Raw genomic sequence first — 23,286 nt, 5'->3', positions numbered from 1 at the left:
GAATGATCTCTATACAGATCTCACTGCTTCCAGAAACACAAAATGGACAAAAAATATACAAAGCAGAAAACACAGCAACTGAGTCACATAACATGAAAGTTAGCAGTATTTTCAGCCCCAATCAGTATTCCAGGCCTTTGAACGTAATCAGCTGCACATCAGAGAGAGCTGGGCTAACCTTTATCCTCAGGAAAGCTATAGTGTACACGTACTTCGGTTACTCTTAGATACAGTCAGGCCTCATTCATTCAAATGACAGTTTATTTAGACAGTCCAACTAGCAGAAGAGCTCAGGTCATCTGAATATTATTCACCACGTCAACAAATAAATTATATATACCTCAGTTTCAGCACTGACACTTTGGTTCCAAACTGGCCTGTTAGCTTCAGTGCAGCTAACAGGAATGCCTGGAGCTGGCTGTGATTTGGTGCTATACCCTAAAATACCACTACATACAGAAAGTATGAGAAATTCCTCAAAAGTCGGGTTAGTTTAGTAGCTTGTATCAGCTTCACTTCAGCACCAGTTGTACTGATTTGTAGGCATTTCTCCACCTTATGCCATATAGCCCTCATTTCCAACAAAGGCCAAAAAGAGGACCTGCTAGGCCAGGCAGAACACCGGGCTTTATTTGCAAATGCTTCTGACCTAACATGCCCCGTGGAAGTAAAAGTGCTGTAACACAGAGAAAATAGCAATGGAGTCACCTTAATTTCAGAAGAGTAAACCAAGATGGACCACAGCCAACTGCAGACAGGACAGCATGAACAGGGTACAGAGGTAACCCCAAAGCTTGAGTTAGTAATGGCTTATCAGATCCTGTTACAGGCATTACAGAAATGGCTCTGCTCTTTCTGAACGTACCTGGGAGCCAGCATCGCTGAAATCATGCAGTGCTGCACCTGAGCTAATAAAACCTGTCACCTCAGAATTGTTTCTGCATCAATGGCATGTGTAATTTGCATCCCATATGATTCAGTCCAAATCTGAACAGGTTACCTTATCCAGTTGCAAAGATGGATGTTATGACCTTGCTGAACTTCACCTTGAGAGCTAGTTATGTATGTCTAGATACAAGCTGAACAAACACAACTGAAACCTGAAGTTAATGACTAATTCAGACAACCTTCTCATACTATCAGATTACTGAATGTTTTTATATCTCAACTTTTTTCCAGCTGCAAGTGTTCAGTGGATCTACTCCAATATAAGTAAGCATGAGCCTAAATAAAACAAGGAACACGAACTCTGTATGCAATTAAGTTGTGGGGTTACTGTTTTTCTGAACCATGTATCTGCTATCAGAAGTAATTCTTTGGATGCATCAGGAAAGCAAGCTACTGTCCCAGAGAAATGTTTGCAATGCACTTAGTACTAGAGTGAAAAACATCCAGAAATGCCCTCTGGAGGAGGGGAAGCAGAGTAATCCCACATCACACTAAAAGCAGATCACTGATACAATAGATTAAACAAGGCCTACTGCTGTAGGACAGACTTGGCGAATAGAAACAACTCCTGCAAAATTGTTCAGAACTCTGTGAGGTTAGGATCTGCTGCAGAGAGGAAATCTAGTTATTAAAGTCTGTATCGTAATATGTATGCAAGGGGAAGCTAAATTAACACTCAACAGACAAGCCAGCTTCTTAAATTGTCTTTTTTTGAATGCCTGACTTTGGGGGGAGGAAAAAAAAAAAAAAAAAGAGCTTTAAAATATATCTGGGAATGTAATTTTAACTCTGTCAATTATAAAAATGTTTAACTATATAGAAGCTTGAAACAGAATGCAAGCTATAAGCTGGTGATTAAACAGAACAACAGCTAAAAGGAAAAATGTGACAACAAATTTCCTTCTATCACCTTGAATCAACAGCTGGAACTTACAAAAATGTTTGCCATCTGCTGTCAATTGAGTATATCCTTCCAGAGAGAGAGGGTGCAGGTGTGATGATGGTGCTTATCTTAACAGCCTGCGCAGACTCTCTTTGCTGAACCTTTGAAGGTTCTGTAAGATAAACTGTTGAAATATTTGCATGAAGTGTTAACTGTACCACAAGATTATACAACTATCTCCAAATCCCTCACTGTATAACAAACATGCACAAACAAACATTCACAAACATGCAAAGTTCTTACCTCTAAAATAAATTATTTTCTTAGGGCAAACTAAAATACAAGCCAACTGAAATGAACATAAAGTAGGAGAAGAAAGAATTCTGTGACCTGGTATTGTTTTTTGCATCTTACAAATTACATTTGATTTTGATTTGGTTTTCCCCTAAACATAGGAAGAGAAAAAGCATTTGCAGTTTAAAGGGAGTTTTGCAATTCGATTTTGATTGCTTGATATATTAAGAGCAAAAAAAAAACGGAGTTAAGTGATCCTGAGTGTTCTGGTGAATTGAAATCCTTTATTATCAAAGCAAAAATACCATAAGATTCATGATGAGCAAGAGTAAAGTTGGGACCAGGATAATAATACTAAAGAAGGGTAAAAGGGAAAGGTACTCTAGTTTCTTCTTTTCACGTTTTTTCCAATGAAAAGATGCTGGGTTCACTTGGAAAGAAGCAAAGAACAGGAAGCATATTTTTCAATCCCTTCATTATTTTCATTCATCATTTCCTTTATCATTTTCATGGTAATCATTTTTACACCCCAGCAAAATCCTGGATTTCTTTGTCTCAGGTTGTATGTCTGGACTCTAGCCAATTTACAGATAATACCAGCAGTATTCCAAGCAGTCTCTCTGATCATCATGTAAATTTGCTAAAAATGAGCTGTTATGAAAACTCCTTATGCCCTATGTGGCCTTTCACTGACTCTGGCAAATTGTTCTTTTCCTCTTCTGAATATCAAAGCAGCTCCTCATTATTACTACTCTTTCTGTAGTTTTCAGGTCAACAATGCAGGATAAAGAACACAACAAAAAAACAACAAAACCAAAACCACTGTGAAAACAGACATAGAGAAAAGAAAAAAGAATAAATTAACCTGTGAAATAAGATTAAAATGTTCAATTTTATAGATTGATGTGGCATCTCAGAGAATTTATGTGCTTTTTATATAATACTATAAATCATGTTTTTACATAAAATTCTGCTGCTCCTCATATTGGAAACCATTTCTGACGAAGCCTTATCTACATTAGGAAATTCTTGCAATGAAGGCAAGAAGTGTAGAGAGTGTATTTGCAGAGTCTCAAATATGCAGCAACTCTCCCTGAACAATTATAAGACCAGCATCCCACCTTTACAGCATTACTTTTCATTCAGATGAAGTCGTCAAATACATATAAAGGTGCAAACTTGAGGCTCAATATTAATATCAAGTGTTTGGCAAATCGCAACATATGGGATTTCTTCTGTAATTCATTAGCAACTCTCATTTTACTTCACCTTTTTTTCTTAGGCTAAACAGAGCACTTAAAATAAACCACTGAAGATTACTAGAAAATTACTGTATTAAATTATTTAATACTTTAGTATTTGTATTTTTAGCTCAGAAAATATCAGAAAAAAATCCAACTTGGCATCAAACCTTATTAAGCTTACTTATCTGACATTTCATTACACAGTTGTAAGAAGAAGAAAGAAAAAAGAAAGAACATTGCAAAGAAAATACCTTTTTGTAATCTGTATGATTACCAGTTTCTCATAATACTAAGTTCTAATAGTCCAATAGTCACTCTAACCACAATTTTTGAAAGGTATGAAAACTTCGGTGGTATGCAGCAACTTGAGAGTTGCGCTCAGCTTCTCCTGGAGCCAATCTACTTCATTTCCATTCCTTCAATGCAGAATTTAAAATTCATTGCCTGATATTGCAATTACAATAAGATTTATTTCACTGTATTGTAAAATAATACATGACTTTTAGACATGGAGTTCTCATTAGCTATATTCTAATATGGCATTTGAAACCTGCCCTTGGACATTGGAGACTTAGAAGAAGAAAATTGCTTTCAAAATACTGTGTTTGTGTTTTTCTGGGGGTAACCTCAATGGAGTCAGAATCAGTAGGGCCAGACTTTGCTCACTGTATTGTTTCCATATGAAGTTTGATGTCATAAATCAAGCTTACAGGCCCCTTATCTGCCTGCTGTTAAAAAACAGTCCTCTGCTGCATGCATCCCATTCACTGTGCATGTGCTATGCAGACGATCAGCAAACTGTCAACAAATTAGATTTGTGTGGCTTACTATGCCGAGAAGTCTATAAAAAAAATACACTGATTCTGGATCCCATACCATGTGCTTCTCTGGGTGAAGACATCACATGCCAAGGGACCTGGGATTAACTGAGTCTTTGTGTCTAGAAGGCAGCACACCTGCCTTAATGCATAAGCGCAGAGGACTTGATGGGCATGCACACATGCATTGACCAAGCACGTCCTAAAGTGAGAGCCCTAATGGAATGTGAAGAGCAGAAGCTAGCAATATGAAATCAACAATCATGAGCAAAGGTATGCACATAACAAAAGAAAAATGAAAATCTAGCTTCCATTAGGAACACAACATACCAATGCATGAGTATTGCTCTACTCAAATTTTCTTTATAAGTCTTAATATGTGCAATCTGATAATTCATAAGTCATAGAGAAAGAGTCAAAAACACCAAACAAGGAGAAATCTCTAAAACAAGATTTCCATTAACGTGATGTTGTAATGCAAACATCATGTCCTAATAGGGTTTTCCCAGTTGTCCACTAAAAAAAAAAAAATCACAGAAAAAAATACATTACTGTAAAATTTAGGTTAGTTTTTATTACGTGATAGTCTAAAAGCCACATAGCAACTTCAGCATTGTGCTTTTGAACTGATCTGGACAGCTCTTTGTTTTTTTCAGTTAATATTTCAATGTCATTTAGGTAGAAAAGTATAAATTAATTATTTGCAATTGTTTTAAATGTTATTACAACTTTATCCATTATGCAGTCACAAATCAACATTTTAAAACCATCTGCTTTGCTAAATTCCTTTTTCACAGCAGCTACCTAGCATAATTTAGGCCTGTAAATTAAGATTTTTCTATAGATCTCTGTACAAATATATAAAATGTTTATAAGAAAAAATCTCAAGGTTGCAGTGACTCTATTTCAATAGTCCAAGTTTTTATCAATTAGAAGAATAGCTAACAGAGAGCAATAATAAATTTAAGTTATATAACAAATAAGTACTTTCCTACACAAGCTAGAAGCACATACCTCCCAAATAATGCTCTTCAGAATACTGATCAGGGGTTTCTGTCAGTAGGTAACCACCACAACCTACTGAGATTTTCATCTGTGGTATGTGTGTCTAAAGGAATAAGAAACCAATTGCAGAATATCCTCTTTTGTTTTCAGGGAAACTATTACAATTCTTTACTTCTAGATTGGTGCCAGCTGCTTATCCAGAATACAGGAGAACACATCTCTTTTAAAAATATTCCAGTATTTTTCACCTATATTAAAATGCATGTTGCTCAATATAGGTTGTTTAAAGAGTAAAAAGGAATCTTGTGATGGTGAGGGTGAACATTTTATTAACACATACGTGTTTTACAACTGTCTAAAATATTTGTTATGTTCTCTGAGTCTTCAGAAAAAAACTGTCTTTTATCAGATTATTGGACTCTGTCAATTTCATAGAATCACAGAATCATTAAGGTTGGAAAAGACCTCCACGATCACCTGGTCCAACCATCCCCCTACCACCAATGTCACCCACTAAACCATGTCCCTAAGCACCACGTCCAACCTTCCCTTAAACACCCACAGGGACAGTGCCTCCACCACCTCCCTGGGCAACCCATTCCAATGCCTGACCACTGTTTCTGAGAACTGATGCATAGTTTTTAATTCAGTTTACATTTTTAACAGAGTAGCATCTTTTTAAGTTTCAAAATAATTTTTTAATACTTGAATGAATTAAGATACTTAATTGAAATCTGAATCTGAAATGAAAACCAGAATTAGCTGCTACTGAGCAGCTACCAAGCCACACCGCACTAGTCTCAAAAGACACAGTAAGTATACAGCACATATGTATTTGGGATATAGAAAAAGGGGAAACATTAAACAGAACACAAGAAAATTAACACAGAGGAGATTTCCTGGTTAATGGAGCTGTTTCTAATGCTTTTCCTCAGGGAAAAAAATTGTCTGACATTTATGAATTACCAGACTTCTCAGCCAGACATTTACAGAATATAACTCTAACCTAAAACATGCCATTTTTAATTATTAAAAAGAATGCCAGAAAAACAGCTTAAACACCTTAAAGCATGTTTAAGACAAAATGCAGACAAAGCAGATACCGAGAAAGGTGAGCGTTAGGCACAATTTAACAAGCCTACCAGCGTTCTGTCCTTCAAAGCTTTACATACCAAGTCAAAGCACTGATAATAATTCTTATTTTTTGTTATCCCAAACTTGTCATTAGAAAACAGAGAACTAACATCAGAATATCTTTTCTAAAGTAATTTAATTTTTTTTTTCTGTCTTTCCTCTGCCAACTTCTTCACAGTTGGCATCCTTATCTCTTCTAGCTGATTCGGTCACTCTGATGGTATGGTAGCCAAGTTTTAGCTCTCAGAAGAATATGGGAAAGTGTGATGACTTGAAGACAGTACAGCATTTCTGAGGGCAGGCAAGTGTGGAAGCTAGCCAGAGGGCTTACAGACCAGCAAAACAGGATGGAAATTAAAATTTTTTTTTGCAGTTTCAAAGCCAGGAGACAGAAGAATTTCTGCATAGACTTGGACTGCAAAGTAGGCATGGGAATCAGAGACTCTAATTCCTTCTCTAATGGTATTAGTATGTTTCAACAACTTGTCCTAGACTCTGAAAACCCTGAAACAAAATGGTGATGGTGTTAAAAGATCAGGTTTTATATTTACCAGCAGAGATGTCTGGAGAAGCTGATTACCAAAGTACATCTTAAAACCCAGAACACTGCTATGACTTTCCATTTGAATAATATTAATACAAATACAAATACAATGATCTAATATAATCTCTAATATAATAAATTGAATAAAGGCATAAAAATCCAATAGGTAATAGACTGAATTCATGCTCTTGTACTAAATCCAGAGCTTGAGTTACAAACAATCTAAGTCTTCATGAAGGAAATGGTTCTTAAAACACCCTACAATATACTTTTGAAGACAAATTCAGTGATACATAAAACACAGTGTTGCATATTAAGCAGTACTAGAGGCCACCACATTTTCCAGCTGAGACAATCAAAATTTGCCCAAATGCCAACTTTTCATCCCAACAGTTTGAGATTCTCTTCAGTCACTGCTGAATAACTTGAACACAACATTCCAAAAATAAATCAAGACCAATCCATGGACTGAATAATTTATACTGGGAAGAAAAATCTCTTATATTAACAAATCTCTTATATTATCCAAATCTGAGTTATTAAATTGAACATTACCCAGTCATGAAGTTTCTTCAAATGCAAGCATCATAACATTCACTGTATAACCTTATTGTTAAAGGAAGTACTATGTTATATCTTGTCAAAAGAAAAATGAAGATATGCATGAGATATCTGGTAGCAAATTCTGTTGCCTTGAGTGGCTACAGAAAAACTCACAACAGATTTATGGAGCTCATTCTACTCATAAGCTAGCAAACGCTAGAAGCAAATCTCCAAAGATTTATAAGGCAAGTGACTTTTCAGGCCAGTCATAAGAATGCAGATAAAGACAAAGAAAACAATGTATTTTACATTATAGAAGCAGTACATATGAACATAGGCTGTGAAAAAAGGAAAAATAAAATTACCTGGAACAAGTTCCATAACAATATAAATAGGTTGTCGTTGTGTGCAAACTCCTATAAGTTTTACAATATTAGGATGATCATACTGTTTGAGTATTCTGCAAAACATACAGTAAGTTTACTATATTAATAAACTTTATTGTACAAACCAATTAAATAGGAAAATATTTTATACCCTTAATGTTATTTTAATAGAACATGACATTACCGTTATCATTAAAAAAAATCAATGTCACAGATCAATCATCCTTCTCTTTGAGGGCATTCTTACTCACTAAAAGATCAAGATTGAACTAGATTATTCTTACTGTAGTTTTACCATTTGTCTACAGAACATTTGTCTACATAACTGAAAAATGGCCTGACAGGTTTGTATGTTCTCAAGAACCCTTGCAATTAAATAGTATTTCACTGGTGGACCAGGAAGAGAGGTACATCAAAAAAGGAGCACAGTATTTCTCTACACTTTTATGCTGCACTTTTCAAATGCACACTCATTTCAATTTTACTCCAAGAGGTTAATTGATACAATAAGTTTTAAAAGAATATAAAGACAACAATTTTAATTTTGGGAATTAAATTTACATCTTCTTATGTGATACTTTAATAAGAACATTTGCAGCCTAAAACAGCATGCTATGATTTATACGTGAAAGGAAGGGCTAGGAATAATTCTAGAGAGACTTTACAATTTTAAAATGATTATTCTATGATTTAATAACTTAAAACACCCCCTCTCTTTCCTGTTTTTCCTAGGAACAAGAGTGAAATACTAACCTACCTGGTACAAACAAATTTAGTGAAAAAATATTTTTTTTTTTCCCAGTATAACACTAGCAGTGGTAGGCTGCTCTATAAATGTAAAATCTCAGAGGTTGACAAGTTATGAGAGGTTCAAAAATATGCAACGGATATAGTAATAGATATATATTGATCATCCTAGTTTGGGGGTAAGAGTGGCTTCATAGCCACAACAGAGCAAATTAATTTAAACAATTATGAAATTATCACAATATACCCCTCTACCCTGAGGTGTTACAAACTCTGTGCATGTAGCCATCTAATCAGTCTACATTCAGAATACTTGGATTGCCATTTGAAAAATAAGTACACAGTTATATGCTGTAACTGTAAAATATCACTACTGGGGTGAATTCTTACAAAGAGGACATTATTAAATGGGGTCTATACTGTTACATGGTCACATGTGACAAGCTGAATTAGTCACATATCGTTAGTCTGCACATACCATTATGACTGGTGTAATCACATTTAAATTAATAGTATCTTCCAGTCTTCATATCCAAACCCTTGTGATGTGTATCAGAAAAAGTTCTAAATGAAGGCACTTCCAATACCAAAAATCTGTATTATAGCCATAGCTTGCATAGGTGGTTTCAGCAAGTGCAGATGCTTGCTGCATACACACATTAATAAAATGCCTGTGCTTAGTTACCAGGTCAACAGCTGTGGAAAGTACTGAGGGAGAAAAAAAAGGAAAAAGTTTGTCTACAGTTTCTTTGAATTTTTGTGAAGGTCATATTTTGTAAACCTGTATAGTAAAAAATAACTATAAATGAAAAAAAAGTCCCACAGTATAAGTATATATTTCAACTACATTTAGAGAACCCACCTGGCTTCTGACAGAAATTTTATTTTCAGTTCCTGAGGAAGATCTTCTTTACAAGTTTTTACAGCAACAGGAGTTTTATCCTTTAACGTTCCCTTATATACCTCACCAAAATTACCCTGAAATCAGAAAATAAAATAATTCTAAATAATAGAATCTTTACAAACCTCCAGAAAAATAAAGCAGACAGCTAATGTAACTGGTTCAGGACTTTGAAATATGTTTTGAAATTTTCTTCTAGTATATGCCCTTAACACAATTTAGTTCATGTAGACGGAGTTCATCTATTATATGGATATGATATATGAGTTCTAGTTGACCTCACTAGAAAGAGAAAAAAATACATTAATTGTATAATTACAATTTTCTTGTAAAAACTTCTAGTGACATCTGAAGTCTATAGACACTGATAGCAGTAATTTTTTTTTCTTATTCTTACTCCTGTCCTCTTTCATTTTCAAACTATTGCATTTTTCAATATTTTCCAACTTGCAGTCTGTAAAAGACCAAAAGATGATCTGTGAAACTACGAAAAAACACTTTAAAACATACACATTCTCATGCGTACAAGAAACAAAAAAAAAAGTAAGAAAAATAAAAACACAGAATATTAATTTTGATTGCAAATTAAAACCACTGAAAAAAATTGTCACACCCCTCTAAAAATATTACACTATCTACATTTTTTTAAAACCTAAGCTCAAGACTGCTATACCTAAGACATTATTTGGACATGACTTTAGAAATCAGCTTCTTTTATAATCAGATTTTTTAGGTCTTCAGCAACTTGTTCTCAGTGTGAGTTATGTTCATTTTAGCTTTCATAGACAAAAATCCATCATATGTATTTTTTACTTAATCAGAAACAAAATGAAAATTAATGAGGACAAAAATTAAAGGAAGGAAGATATTGTGGTGTCAGAGAAATCTGGTGTCAATGAAAAGAACCAAGATGGGCGGGGAACACACGAAGATCTCATACTTTTAGTTAAGCTTTGCATTTTCCAAAGAATAAATATAACCACATTTTAAATCCGTGTCTGATAAATTTCCTCTCCTGTGTCCCGGTGCACAGAGCTACATACGACTTCAACGAACTACAAAAATCTGTTGGAATCTGCTTTCTTTCCTCAGTGACAAAGATGTATTTATACCATGCATTTGAATCCTGTATTGCTAAAGAAAGTAGAGGAAAAAAAAGTGGGGAGATGCAGAAACTCATAGATGATAAATGCTAATGCATCATTATTGACAAGGGAAGAAATTCAGGTGCCTAAACACTGGCTTCAAGTATTATTTTATTTACCCTATAAGTAAGAAACACCTGGCAAGCATGGCATAGGATCTATGGCCCTTCTAAACCAGCACTTATAGAGGACAGAACACTACCTCTGATGTCTAGAAAATGCTTTTCATCTGGCATTCTGTTTAGAAGAACTTAACAGTCAAAAATGAATCTACCTTAAATACTACTAATTATTAAAATATTCTTTATTCTTGATTTAAAATATTTATCATTTTATATATAATTTTTAATATGTTACAGAATTAATACTGTGTAAATAAAAGGACTATTCACTGCTGAGGTGAAGCACATCTTCTTTCTACTTTGCCAGTATGCATCCTTGCCTGCATTAAGCTTTCATCATTTTCCTTGTCATGTTTTCCAGGACACTCAAGATTTTGTAATTTCACAGATTTCTTACTTCCAGGGTCAATGGCTGCAGTTTATTTAGTATTTTCTTATATAGAAGCTAATGATCCTGTCATTCTTACCTTTCCTAGTCTGACTCTATCTTTTCAGAAAAGGATGCATTATAGATTTATATAGTGTCCCAAGAAAGTTTTCATTCTGCATTTATTTTTTAAATAATATAACTTATTATAATCACTTTTAAGACTGAGTTGTCTTTATTGAGTGTTAAAATGCTTTGTCAAAAACATGCTATAAATGTAAATTCAGTTTATAAATCAATTTTCAGATTGTTTTGGCTGTCTTTACTCATCAAAACTAATTCATATTTATTTTTTGCAAACAAAGTTATTTTAATAGATTAAACATCTTTTTTTTCCCCCCATTGGTATGTTTCTGCTTAAGAATGTGAAACTGTCATGGTACCTGCATGGCATTTTAAGCAACACAGATCTGTCTACAGGCAGCTAATAATTCTTGTCGTCTTAAGCTATCAAAAATATTTTTTTTTCCTGGGAAGCAGGATTTTCTTACAGTATTTTATTTCCCCATTTCTTGAAAAGTTTATCAGTTCTTTTAGTGTGTAAGAAACTAATAAGACAACTGTTGCTTACATTTGTCTGCTTCTCATTCAAGCTTATTTTTCAGTTTTGGGGAAATCTTTTGGAACATGGTATTCAAAGTGTCACTTGCAACTGTCTTGATAGGTGCAAAAGTGCTGAAAATGTATGTAAGATACTGGGCTTACTTGAATGAGAGTATTTCAAAGACTTGAAGCTCCTAAGCAGAACGGGTGATACACCCTGGAAGAATTAATTTATACATATACTATTGTGAAGCTACTTCAAAGTCAAAAAAACATACAATAGCAAAGAACATATGTTTTAACAAGTATTGACTACATCATCATCTTATATGATATATCTTATTTATACACCTTTCATATTTGTAAACTTTTTTTCATAAGACTGAACAATTTAAACTAATGTAATGCTTTACACACATCTAGTTAGCTTAAAGCCTTCCGAATAAGAAAAATATGTATGTTAAACTTTTCAACAGACACATTGCAACACTTAGCAGTACACCTGATTTAAACTTATTTAACGCAAAATACTGTCTTGTGAAGTAAAAAAAAAAAAAAGGTATAAAAATTGCGTATTGCAGTAATTTAAAGGATAAGGCAAACAGGAAATATATAGGTTTAATGGCTAATATATACTTTTAAAAATGTTATTTAGCTCACTTGATTACTTACTTTGCCCAGTAATTCTCCCAGTGTGACATCTTCATGATTGAGAACCCATTTCTTATCCTGTGGCAAGAAAAGGAAAGACAAATTTTCAGTTGTCACAAATATATACTTTCTATAAGATGCATTTCAACAAGTAGAAATTGATCTAATGAAGCATTTTGTTTAGACTGATCAATCAAAAACATACCAGGCAGTTAAAAATTTATGAGTTTACAAACCAGGTTTTAGAAAACTTGCTATTCAACAAAGTATTGAAATACACTGTAGAGCAACCACATCAAAGTATGTGCGCTGATAGAACCCTATGCACTTTCTCATAACAGCTCTGGAAACAGTATCTAGTGCTATGTTTTTACCTCTGTCAAGATCAAATATGAAGCTTCATTTTAGAATACGAGGTAACTTACTGCAGAATCAAATAATTATTTTTTTTTCCTCAGTGCACATAAAAAACAAATGATTTTTCTACTTATTAACAAGGTACATATTTGTATCTCTTAAGTGTTAGGTCTTAATTCTTCTTTGGTAGTTCGATATATAATAGCCAACTACCTGAAAAGACAACATAACAAATGCTAGTTATGGTTATCTATTCAGTGTTGATGACCAGAAATTTTATTTCTCTGTTAGCATCTCATCTACTTACCACCTCACAAACACTATTATCACTTCTCTTATTACTGATATGATCCTAAGTAGTCTTTATTACTAATAAGAAGGTATATATCTAAACAGGTGTATGCCAACTGTATAAATAAATTCTCACTAAAGCTCATAGAAAACCAATCCAACCACACTGGCTTTACAGTATACCTGATATATGACATTATCAGGTTTTCTGGACCATGGAATACCTGTTGTGATCCTGCACAGAAGACCACTGTATGTCACAGAATTAGGACTCATCACTGATGCTAATCTCGGTGCTCCCTGCCTTTGCTGGTTGTACCAAATGGCCTTCAGGCCTGTGTTGTGCTGCATACATCCCTTTGCCATAGGATAAATTCGGCCAACTCAGCCAGCATATTGTAACAGTTCCCACCTGGTACTGGCTATTAAACCACCTGCACAGCCCTGCCTTTATCTAACAGTGCACCAAGAAGTTCTCATGGGGACATATTTTCTGTTTGACAGTAGAAATGACGAACAGAGTTGTTCACTAGTAAAAATAATAATAATAAAAAAAATCCCGTAATAGCTCCAGTGACTGAAATAGGAGAAAGTCTTCTGCAAAGATGGCCTGTCCAGCATGTTGCCTCTGGCTTAGAAGTTCATTAAACGCTACAAGACCTGGAGTTCCCCCAGTCTAACAGGATGTAAGACTACGCTATTCTTTCCCTACAGTGCTAGCTCTAATCAATAGTATTTTAAAGGATACCTTGAAGAGTCTGAGTGACTTTCTTACTGGGATCCTAACACTTCCTGGTACAAAACAGATAGTTACCAATGTGTGCAAATAACTGATGGCAGGGGACAAAGAAGAGGGAAGCAAGACTCTTCTCTGCGCTTCCTGGTAACATAAAAAGTGGCAATGGTCGCAAATTAGGAAACAGGAAATTCATTCTGAACATGAGAAAATGTTTTTACTGTGAGGATGATGAAATACTGGACCAGATCGCCCAGAGAAATTTTGGAGTCTTCACCTGAAGAGACATTCAACACCGAACTGGGCATGGTCCCAGGAAACCACATTACAGCTGACGCAGCCTTAGTTGTAGGGTTGAACTCGATCTCAGGCTTCCTCTAACCTAAATGACCCTGTGTGGTGGTTTTACTCAGGTGGGCAGCTGAGCTCCACCACAACCACTCTCTCACTCCCCTTCCTCAAAGGGAAACAGGGAGAAGATACAACGAAAAGGGCTCAAAGTTTGGGATAAGGACAGGGAGATCAATCAGCAACTATCATCACAGGCAAAACGGACTCAGCATAGGGAGATTAATGAAATTTATTACCTATTACTATTAAGCAAGAGCAGCGAGAAACTAAAAGCAAACTAAAAACACCTTCCCCCCATCCACTCTTCTCTACCACCTCCCCACAAGCAGCGGCAGGGGAATGGGGGAATGAGGGCTGTGGTCGGTCTATAACACTTCGTCTCCACCACTCCTTCTCAGTCGCTCTCTGCCTCTGCTCCCTGTGGGGTCCCTCCCACGGGATGCCGTTCCTGCCCGAACTGAGCCTGCGGGGGCTGCCCACAGGCAGCAGCTCTTCAAGAACTGCTCCCACACGGCTCCGTACCACGGGGTCCATCCATCCCCCAGGAGCAAAATGCTCCAGCACGGGTCCCCCACGGGTGGGCGGCAGCTCTCCCCAGACCCCCTGCTCCTGCGTGGGCTCCTGTCCACGGGCTGCAGCTCCGACCCGGGGCCTGCTCCTGCGGGGGCTCTCCGGGGGCCGCAGCCTTCTCCAGGCCACATCCACCTGCTCCAGCGGGGGCTCCTCCACGGGGGGGGCTGCAGCGTGGAGATCTGCTCCATGTGGGACCCATGGGCTGCAGGGGGACAGCCTGCTCCACCACGGGCCTTTCCCTGCACATGTCGCAGGGGAACTGCTGCTGCCTGCCTGCCTGGAGCACCTCCTGCCCTCCTGCTGCACTCACCTGGGGGGCTGCAGGGCTGCTTCTCACTCCTCTCTCCCAGCTGCTGTTGCCCAGCACTTCTTCCCCTTCCTTAACTCTGCTCTTCAGAGGCCCTCCCAGCACTGCTCCCTGGCTCAGCTCTGACCAGCAGCAGGTCCCTTTTGGAGCAGCTGGGACTGGCTCCTCACTGACATGGGGCAGCTGCTGGGCTCTGCTCACAAAGGCCTCCCCTGCAGCCCCCCTGCTACCAAAACCTTGCCACATAAACCCAATACAGCCTGTGATTCAAAAACAAAGAAAGCCCTACTGTATGTAATTAGCCTTTAACGCATGGAATTCACTCTTTTATGGAAGCAACATGTCTGTAATTCTTATGCTAGGTTAAACCATGGTTAAACCAAGCTGGAACCAGGTATTACATAGATTTTATTTTTCTCCCAAAGACTGTATCCTAACAGAAGACATTGCAACAGCCATTACTACCTTTATCACATTTTCGATTTTAAAATGAAATGTTGAATGTGGTTTATTATTATTATTATTTATTAGTGAGACACATAACCATAACAAAATTCTAATATCGCAGGAAAAAAAAATATATATATATATATATAAACCTATCTCCTACCATGGCTGAATCCTAAGTAGCTAGTACAGAACATTGAGCATAACCTGTGTACAGAGCATTATGAATGAGCTTTTTGCAGCAAAAAGCTTGAGTTCATCTTAAAAGAAGATGAAGCATTTTATGTGTTTTTTTGTTGTTGTTGTTGTTTTTGGCTGTTGTTGTTTAAACTCTGGAAATTCTTCTCCCCTTTCAGATCGAAGGCTAAATCTTTTACAAATATTCTTCACAGGCATCACAGTGAATGAGAGCTACTTCCTTTGACCTATGCAGCCAATAACATCTTATGTCAACTCATAATGAATTTGGAGTCTTGTACTGACTTATTTCTTGCTCTTTTTGCAAGGAGAAAACTGTTCAGCAGGTACTCCAGAAGTGTTCCAGGTAACTGATAAAATGGAAGGAGCAAAGAAGAATTATGCTGCATAATGCACTCATTAATTTTCTCTATATTTTTTCTCCACTGGCATGAACTCAGCAGGGGGAGAAAAAAAACAAAAAAAAAAAAAAAGGAAGGGGGGAAACTGTTACTATGATTTCTATGATAGTTATATCACAGAATTATGCTGATCATTGCTCCTGTAAAGCCATGCTCACTGCACTCTCTAGAGTATCTCTAAATGCCTCTAGTCAGCCCAACTTCTGGCATAGAACTCCCATCAGCCCTCAAGGCATGAAGCCCTGTACCACAACACCATGAATATATGGTGGGATCCATGCGCTGCCATCTCCTCTTCCAAGGAGGGGCCTTGGGAGACTTGAAAGAAAATTCTCCAATAATGATCAATTGATTTTTCTCCTGCAGACAATGTTCTTGATTAAAACTATTGCCTCACTGACCAGACACCAGAAACAACATTTTTCCTTCATCTCCATTTGATTTTGCTAAAAATTAGAAATGTTCTGTTCACTGGAGCCTGTTAAATATTCTAGAATTTTTTTTTTTGCTGATGGGATGCTTCTTTCAGAAGCTGTTATACTACAAAAGTAGGAAGGGCCATCAAATTGCACACTGTCCTTCACAAGAAAAGCTCAAATTTAAGAAAACAATTTGAAAATAAAGTTCTAAAGAAAAAAAAAGTACATATATATATATAAATGACTACTTAGAAGTATTAACATACGTCTTTTTAACATTGAAATAAGTACTGTAAAAGCCAAGAAGTTATAAAAATAAAAATGGATTTTTTAACCTCTTAATTCCTAAGATTCTATTTCAGTGAATGGCTTTCTGAATATTGACATGACACTTCAGATGGTTGTTTATGAAGAAAAAATCTGATACATAATCCTTCAGAGAAATAATTAAACGATATGGTACCTTAAACTGTAATTAAATGACCTGTCAAAGGACTTGTTATCATTATAGTAGTACATTAATCATTATCTGTATCTCTCTTTTTTATGAAAACCTTAAGTTTTTGTCATACCAGTATAAAGCATTAATTACATTGAGTATCTTAGTTCTGTCAAATTTTTCACAATTCAAGGATCACACTAAGTTTGATCAGCTTCATTACTAAAGTTCCTGGTTTTGAATTAGAAAAAAATATATATTTTCATGAGCATAAGCAAATTGTGCTGCCTTGCTAGTCTCAGTTTCACCAGGTATTGACAAGTGAATATTCACCTCAACCATACATAAATTTATAAGTTTCCTTCTTATTAGAGCATTCTACGAACAGAAATCTTGTATTACTTTTGTAGATATACAAACTGTCTCAGATTATAGAGACTTACTATGTATGCCATTCCTGTGACTAGTCGACTGAGTTAGCAGACTGAAAAGGCAGCAGGTACAGCTCCAGGGACACTCAAACAATCCCTTCTGCTTCTAGTTGAAATCTCCTCAAAAACTTTTAATACTCATTAGTCACCATCTGCACCAACCTCAAAAGCAGATAGCTAAAGAAAATGATGCTACCCTTGGCATATCACACTCCCTCTGACTGCAATCATTATTCATTTAGTCCTTCAACTTCTGTATAAATATAATGGATTCTGACACCAGTAATACTTCCCAGATGATCCAGGAGAGATTAGCAGAAGACACATACTGTAACACAATTAATACAACAGAAACTGTAACCCAGAACTCTTATCTAAGTCAACTCTCCTCAGCCAAAAGCTTTTCTGTTGGTCCTCCCTCCTGGTTTCTCTCTCTCAGGTTCAGTGAAAACCTTAAAGACTATAAAAACACCTCAAAGACTGTGAAAACAATTATTATTTTCTCGAGGAAATACCAAAATACAACTCTCCTCCCCTGCTTTGCCTGTCCTTTAATATAGCCTATATAGCCTTCACTTTGCGTGAGTCTTAGAACTGGGCTTCTGGATAAAAAAAGATGACAACCATACTACTAAATTGTACTCCTCTACTTGAAAAGCAAACTCATTTACTTGAGATTATTTCTTGAAAGACTAGAAGAAATCCAGGTGCTCCAGGATGCACTTAGCCCTGTAAAACCTATGCAGAGACATGTCCAAGCCCTAGCACTAGCTATGTCTGTAATTTCCTCCTAAGTTTGAAACTTGCTGCTAAGGTATGCACCTTATACACTGAGAAGGCAGGCTAAAAACGTAATGTAGGACTGGTCCCTAAGTCCATCTGTGAATTCAAATCTTAAACTGTAGCTGGTCCCTCTGTCGCACAGCACTAGTCAAGTTGAAGAAAATATTTAATGTAGACATATTAAATTAAACAAGTCTGAAGCTTCACATGCATTACAGTTTTATCTAGCATCTTACAGCACTTGCAGAGTGATTTAACCTCTGTTTATTCTACTGACCTGCACCAAGGCAGTTTCTTCAGCAGATAGCTGAAAAGAGACTAAGAGATGCTACCTAGTGTATAAATCTGGCATTAGAAGAAAAAAAATCTAATTAGCACTATGTTAAATAGCCATTCAAACACTGTTTTGAAACTGTGCAACTGACTCAAATAATCATCTTTAATAACCTACAGCACTGCAAAGTGGACAGCAACAAGGTCAAAACTGTGTTTCTATTGCAAGTATGTAGTTTCACTAATTCTGTTCAAATTGTGCTGAGTTGAATACGTCATATCCAATTATTTTTGGGAAGCTACCAACAATTAAATACATCAGTGAAGCACACAAAGCAATTGATCAGCATAACATAAACAAAAGTTAGCAAATAAGGTCGTCTTTTTTCCTATCTTATCACAAACTTCATGATTTTGTGCAAGTACCTATTTCTGATTATGACAGACAGTATTTCTCCAGTTGTTAAATGGTAATACCCTCAGATTAATCATGTACGCAAAAGACACTGAGAGATACAAAAGGACAGCAAAATGTGAAATAAAATATAACCTTTAACGTATGTATGGATAAACAGACACTAATGCCCATCAGTCTGAGTCATAAAAATTCTCATTTTAACAGGGTTGCTTCTAAATCAAATAGAGCAAATTCAATAGATTTTTATTCCTAGTCATAAGCTACTCAATGAAAGAAAAGGCCAGAACTCTTGAGACTGTTAATGCCATTACAATTCTCTGCTGTCCTGGTTTTGGCTGGAATATCATTGATTTTCTTCCTAGCAGATGATATGGTGCTGTGTTTTGGATTTTGGATGAAAATAAAGTTGATAACACACCAATATTTTAGTCATTGCAGAGCAGTGCTTATACCAATTAAGGACAGCTTAGGTGGGGCAGCTGGGTGCTGCCCCACCAGCAAGGAGGCTGGAGGTGCACCAGGAGCTGGGAGGGACCCAGGCAGGACAGCTGGCCCAGACTAGCCCCATACCACACGGTGTCATGCTGAATAATTAATATGGGGAGAGTTGGCTGGGAGGGGTGCTGTTGCCTGGGTGACTGGCTGGGCATCATTCAGTGGCTGGTGAGGAGTTGCATTGTGCACCACCTTTGTGTAATGTTTTCTTCTTCTACTTTTTTTTTTTCCCCGTTCTCCCCTCCCTTTCTTTCCTATTAAATTGTCATTACTTTATTTACCCCTGATTCTATTCCCCATCACACTGTGCCGGGAATGAGCACATGGCTGTACAGTACTGAGCTGCCTGCTGGGCTAAACCACAACACCTGCAAAAGGAATCTGTTTATGATATAACCCTCTTCTTGCAACACAACTATAAATCACTCTTTACCTAGTGCTGGTTCAGGCTCTTTTATTACTAATTTTGGACCACAGAATTTGAAAGCAATTCAGACAAATCTATTACAGAAATTAGTGCTTGGACATACCTGCTTATTATACGAATAATATACCTTATTTCCAAATGGGGTTATTTAAGAACCCCAGACACTTTATCCTATTACATTTTATTTATGTCCTCTGGTGTCCAAAACTACCATTATCATTTCAAGATAAATATGAAAGGAGCAGAAACTAAATTACGGGAATGCCATACTTCATGACCAAGGATTGTAACTGACTTGGCTTGGCTCAGATAAAGCTTCATTGCCTTTTTGGAGATAAGCCTTTATTATATATAAGGAGATACTTGGCAAGAGCAGGATTTTGAGATATTGTTTGGAAGAATACTGGGGAAATGCCAAGATACCTAATGGACAGAAAGGAACCACCTCAAGGTGGAAAGTTGAGTAGAAAATGAAAGATGAGCAAGAATGATACAGAGACTGCTCTGGTTAGTACATTATTTTACAGAATCACAGAACAGTTGACGTTGAAAGGGGCCTCTGGAGATCATCTAGTCCACCCGCCCTGCCAAGCAGGATCACCTAGAGCACATTGTGCAGAATTGCACCAGGGGGTTTTTGAATATCTCCATAGAAGGAGACACCACAGCCTCTCTGGGCAACCTGTCCCAGTGCTCTGTCACCCTCACAGTACAGAAGTGTTTTGTCATATTCAGCTGGAACTTCCTGCGTTTTGGTTTGTGCCCATTGCCTCTTGTCCTGTGACTGGGCACCTCTGAAAAGAGACTGGTTCCATCCTCTCGACACCCTCCCCTCAGATATTTGTACACATTGATAAGATCCCCTCTCAGTCTTCTCTTCATCAGGCTAAACAGGCCCAGCTCTCTCAGCCCCTCCTTTTATGTGATGCTCCAGTCCCCTAATCATCTTTGTAGCCCTCCGGTGGACTTGCTCCAGTAGCTGTATGTCCCTCTTTTACTGAGGAGCCCAGAACTGGACATCGTACTCCAGGTGTGGCCTCGCCAGGGCTGAGTAGACAGGGAGGATCACCTCCCTTGACCTGCTGGCAACACTCTTCCGAATGCACCTAAGAATACTGTTGGCCTTCTTGGCCACAAGTGCACAATGCTGGCTCATGGTCAGCCTGCTGTTCACCACAACTCCCAGGTCCTTCTCTAGTCCTTTCCAGCAGGTCAGCCCCCAGCCTGTACTGGCGCATGGGGTTACTCCTCCCTACGTGCAGGACCCTGCACTTGCTTTTGTTGAACTTCATGAGGTTCCTTTCTGCGCAGCTCTCCAGCCTGCCCAGGTCCCACTGAATGGCAGGCACAACCCTCTGGTGTACCAGACACTCCTCCCAGGTTTGTGTCATCCACAAGCTTGCTGAGGGCGTGTTCTATTCCATCATCCAGGATGAATAAGTTGAACAAGATTGCACCCAGTACTGACTCTGGGGAACACCACTAGCTACAGGCCTCCAACTAGATTTTGCACCACTGAGCACAACCCTCTGAGCTCTGCCATTTAGCCAGTTCTCAGTCCACCTCACTGTCTACTCATCTATCGCATACTTACTGAGCTTGCCAATAAGGATGTTATGGGAGACAGCATCAAAAGCCTTCCTGAAGTCAAAGTGGACAACATCCACAGACAGTCATCACATCACAGAAGGCTACCAGATCAGTTAAGCATGATTTCCCCTTGGTGAATCCTTGCTGACTATTCCTGATCACGTTCTTAGCCTCCAAGTGCTTGGAGATGACCTCCAGGATGAGCCGTTCCATCACCTTTCCAGGGTTTTTCCAGTTGAGGCTGACTGGCCTGTAATTTCCTCAGTCCTCCTTCTTGCCCTTTTTAAAGACTGGCACGACACTGGCTTTCCTCCAGTCATCATGCATCTCTCCTGTTTTTCATGACCTTTCAAAGATGATGGAGAGTGGCCTAGCAATAACATCCACCAGCTCCCTCAACACTCGTGGGTGCATACCATCTAGGCCCATGGATTTGTGGGTATCAGATTTCCCTAAATGAACTCTAACCCAATCTTCCTCAACCAAGGGAAAATTCTCCCTTCTCCAGACTTCCTTTATTGTCTCTAGGGTTTGAGATTCCCGAGGGCTGGTTTTAGCAGTGAAGATAAAAGTATAGAAGGCATTCAGTAACTCTACCTTCTCTGTATCCTATGTTACCAGGACACCTGACCCATTCAGCAGCACACCTACATTTTCCCTAATCTTCCTTTTGTTACTGATACACTTGAAGAAGCCCTTTCTTGTTGTCCTTGGCATCTCACCAGATTTAATACCAAATGGGCCTTGGCCTTCCTTGTCACATCCATGCATACTCAGACAATGTTCCTCTATTTCTCCCAAATGGCCCGTCCCTTTTTCCACATGCTGTTTACTCGTTCTTCTGTTTGAGTTTTGCCAGGAGCTCCTTGCTCATCCATGCAGGTCTCCTGCCCCCTTTGCTTGCCTTCTTACTCATGGAGACACATCGATCTTGAGCTTGGAGGAAGTGATGCTTGAATATTGACCAGCTCTCCTGGACCTTCTTTCTTCCAGGGCCTTAACCCATGGGATTCCTGCAAGTAAGTCAGATGCCAAAGTTTGCTCTCCTGAAGCCCAGGGTTGCAATCCTACTTTTCACCCTGCATCCTTCTTGGAAAAACATGATTGTTTCCAAAGCAGGCAAGGGGGTTCTTTGTTCCCTGGCCCACATAAGTAGGATCTGGCTGGCAAAGGTATTCTTGCCTTTTGAAGCCACATTCTCCCATTTGTTTTCTTTCAGTGGTCTTACCATTTCCTACTTATTCTTCCCTTTTAGGTACTAGCCAGCCTGAGTGCCAATGTGCAGGGAGAGCTAGCAGCCCCCTGGGACTGGGGAGCCAGGAGCCACAGGGGGCCTGACCAGGATAGGGGTCTTGGCAGCCAGGGCTCATCCCACTGCCTCCAGCATGGGAGCAAGGCAGCGCAGGCTGGGGTGACAGCCCCAAGTTCAGGTCAGCCGAGTCTGTAGTGATACAGCAGGTCCAAGGTCAAGCTGGGAAATCAGCCTGTGGGTCAATCTGGTTATGCTGCCTGGCCTTCATCCTGGGTCAGACAGCCCCAGGACCACTGGGCAGGTTCACCATGACGAGGCAGCGCCAGGGTCAGTCCCAGCATCACCCCATGGGTTAGGGCCCTGCCGCAGATAACGGGGCATGTGGCCAGGCACATGCAGGGCTCTGAGGGGTCTGAGCAATCGGGCCTCACTGCAAGTGGCTCCCACGGATGCGATTCAGCTCTGGATGAGGCCTCCCCACAGCCCTGCCCGGGAGCTTCACCCCAAGGTCACCAGAGGGAAAGGCAGCCCTCATTTGTACCATCATCAAGGTGTAGTGCTGAGCCCTGGCCAGGAAAGGGCTCGCTCAGTGCTCCTACTGAGCTAGCTGTCAAACAAGTTGTCTACTAGGCAATACAGAGTAGAAAACTTGGTAAACATTGACAATGCTGTCCTTTCTAGATGCTCAGGTATTAGCTGTCTGTCTCCACATCACAGTGAAGGTTCTTATGAACACCGCTTTTGGTAGCAAGCACCTTTTCAG

General features: G+C 38.4%; 1 protein-coding gene across 9 annotated transcripts in view; it reads right to left on the bottom strand.

The window, feature by feature from the left end:
* Window positions 1–23,286, bottom strand: part of FER (FER tyrosine kinase) — a 201,359-nt gene that overhangs the window by 64,662 nt on the left and 113,411 nt on the right. For 5 of the 9 annotated variants that reach the window (XM_083816304.1, XM_083816300.1, XM_083816305.1 and 2 more), the window contains 3 exons: window positions 12,357–12,413; window positions 9,409–9,524; window positions 7,779–7,873 (listed from right to left, as the gene is read on the bottom strand). In XM_083816304.1, coding sequence (XP_083672430.1) covers window positions 7,779–7,873; window positions 9,409–9,524; window positions 12,357–12,413 — 268 coding nt within the window. Of the gene's footprint in view, window positions 1–1,863; window positions 2,016–5,215; window positions 5,296–7,778; window positions 7,874–9,408; window positions 9,525–12,356; window positions 12,414–23,286 lie in introns of those variants that run through there. The other 4 variants (XM_083816307.1, XM_083816308.1, XR_014576434.1 and 1 more) reach the window with 4 other exon arrangements.

This window comes from Anser anser, assembly GCF_964211835.1.
Source record: "Anser anser genome assembly, chromosome: Z".
Taxonomy (NCBI): Eukaryota; Metazoa; Chordata; class Aves; order Anseriformes; family Anatidae; genus Anser; species Anser anser.
This window is presented reverse-complemented; position numbering and strand designations above follow the sequence as displayed.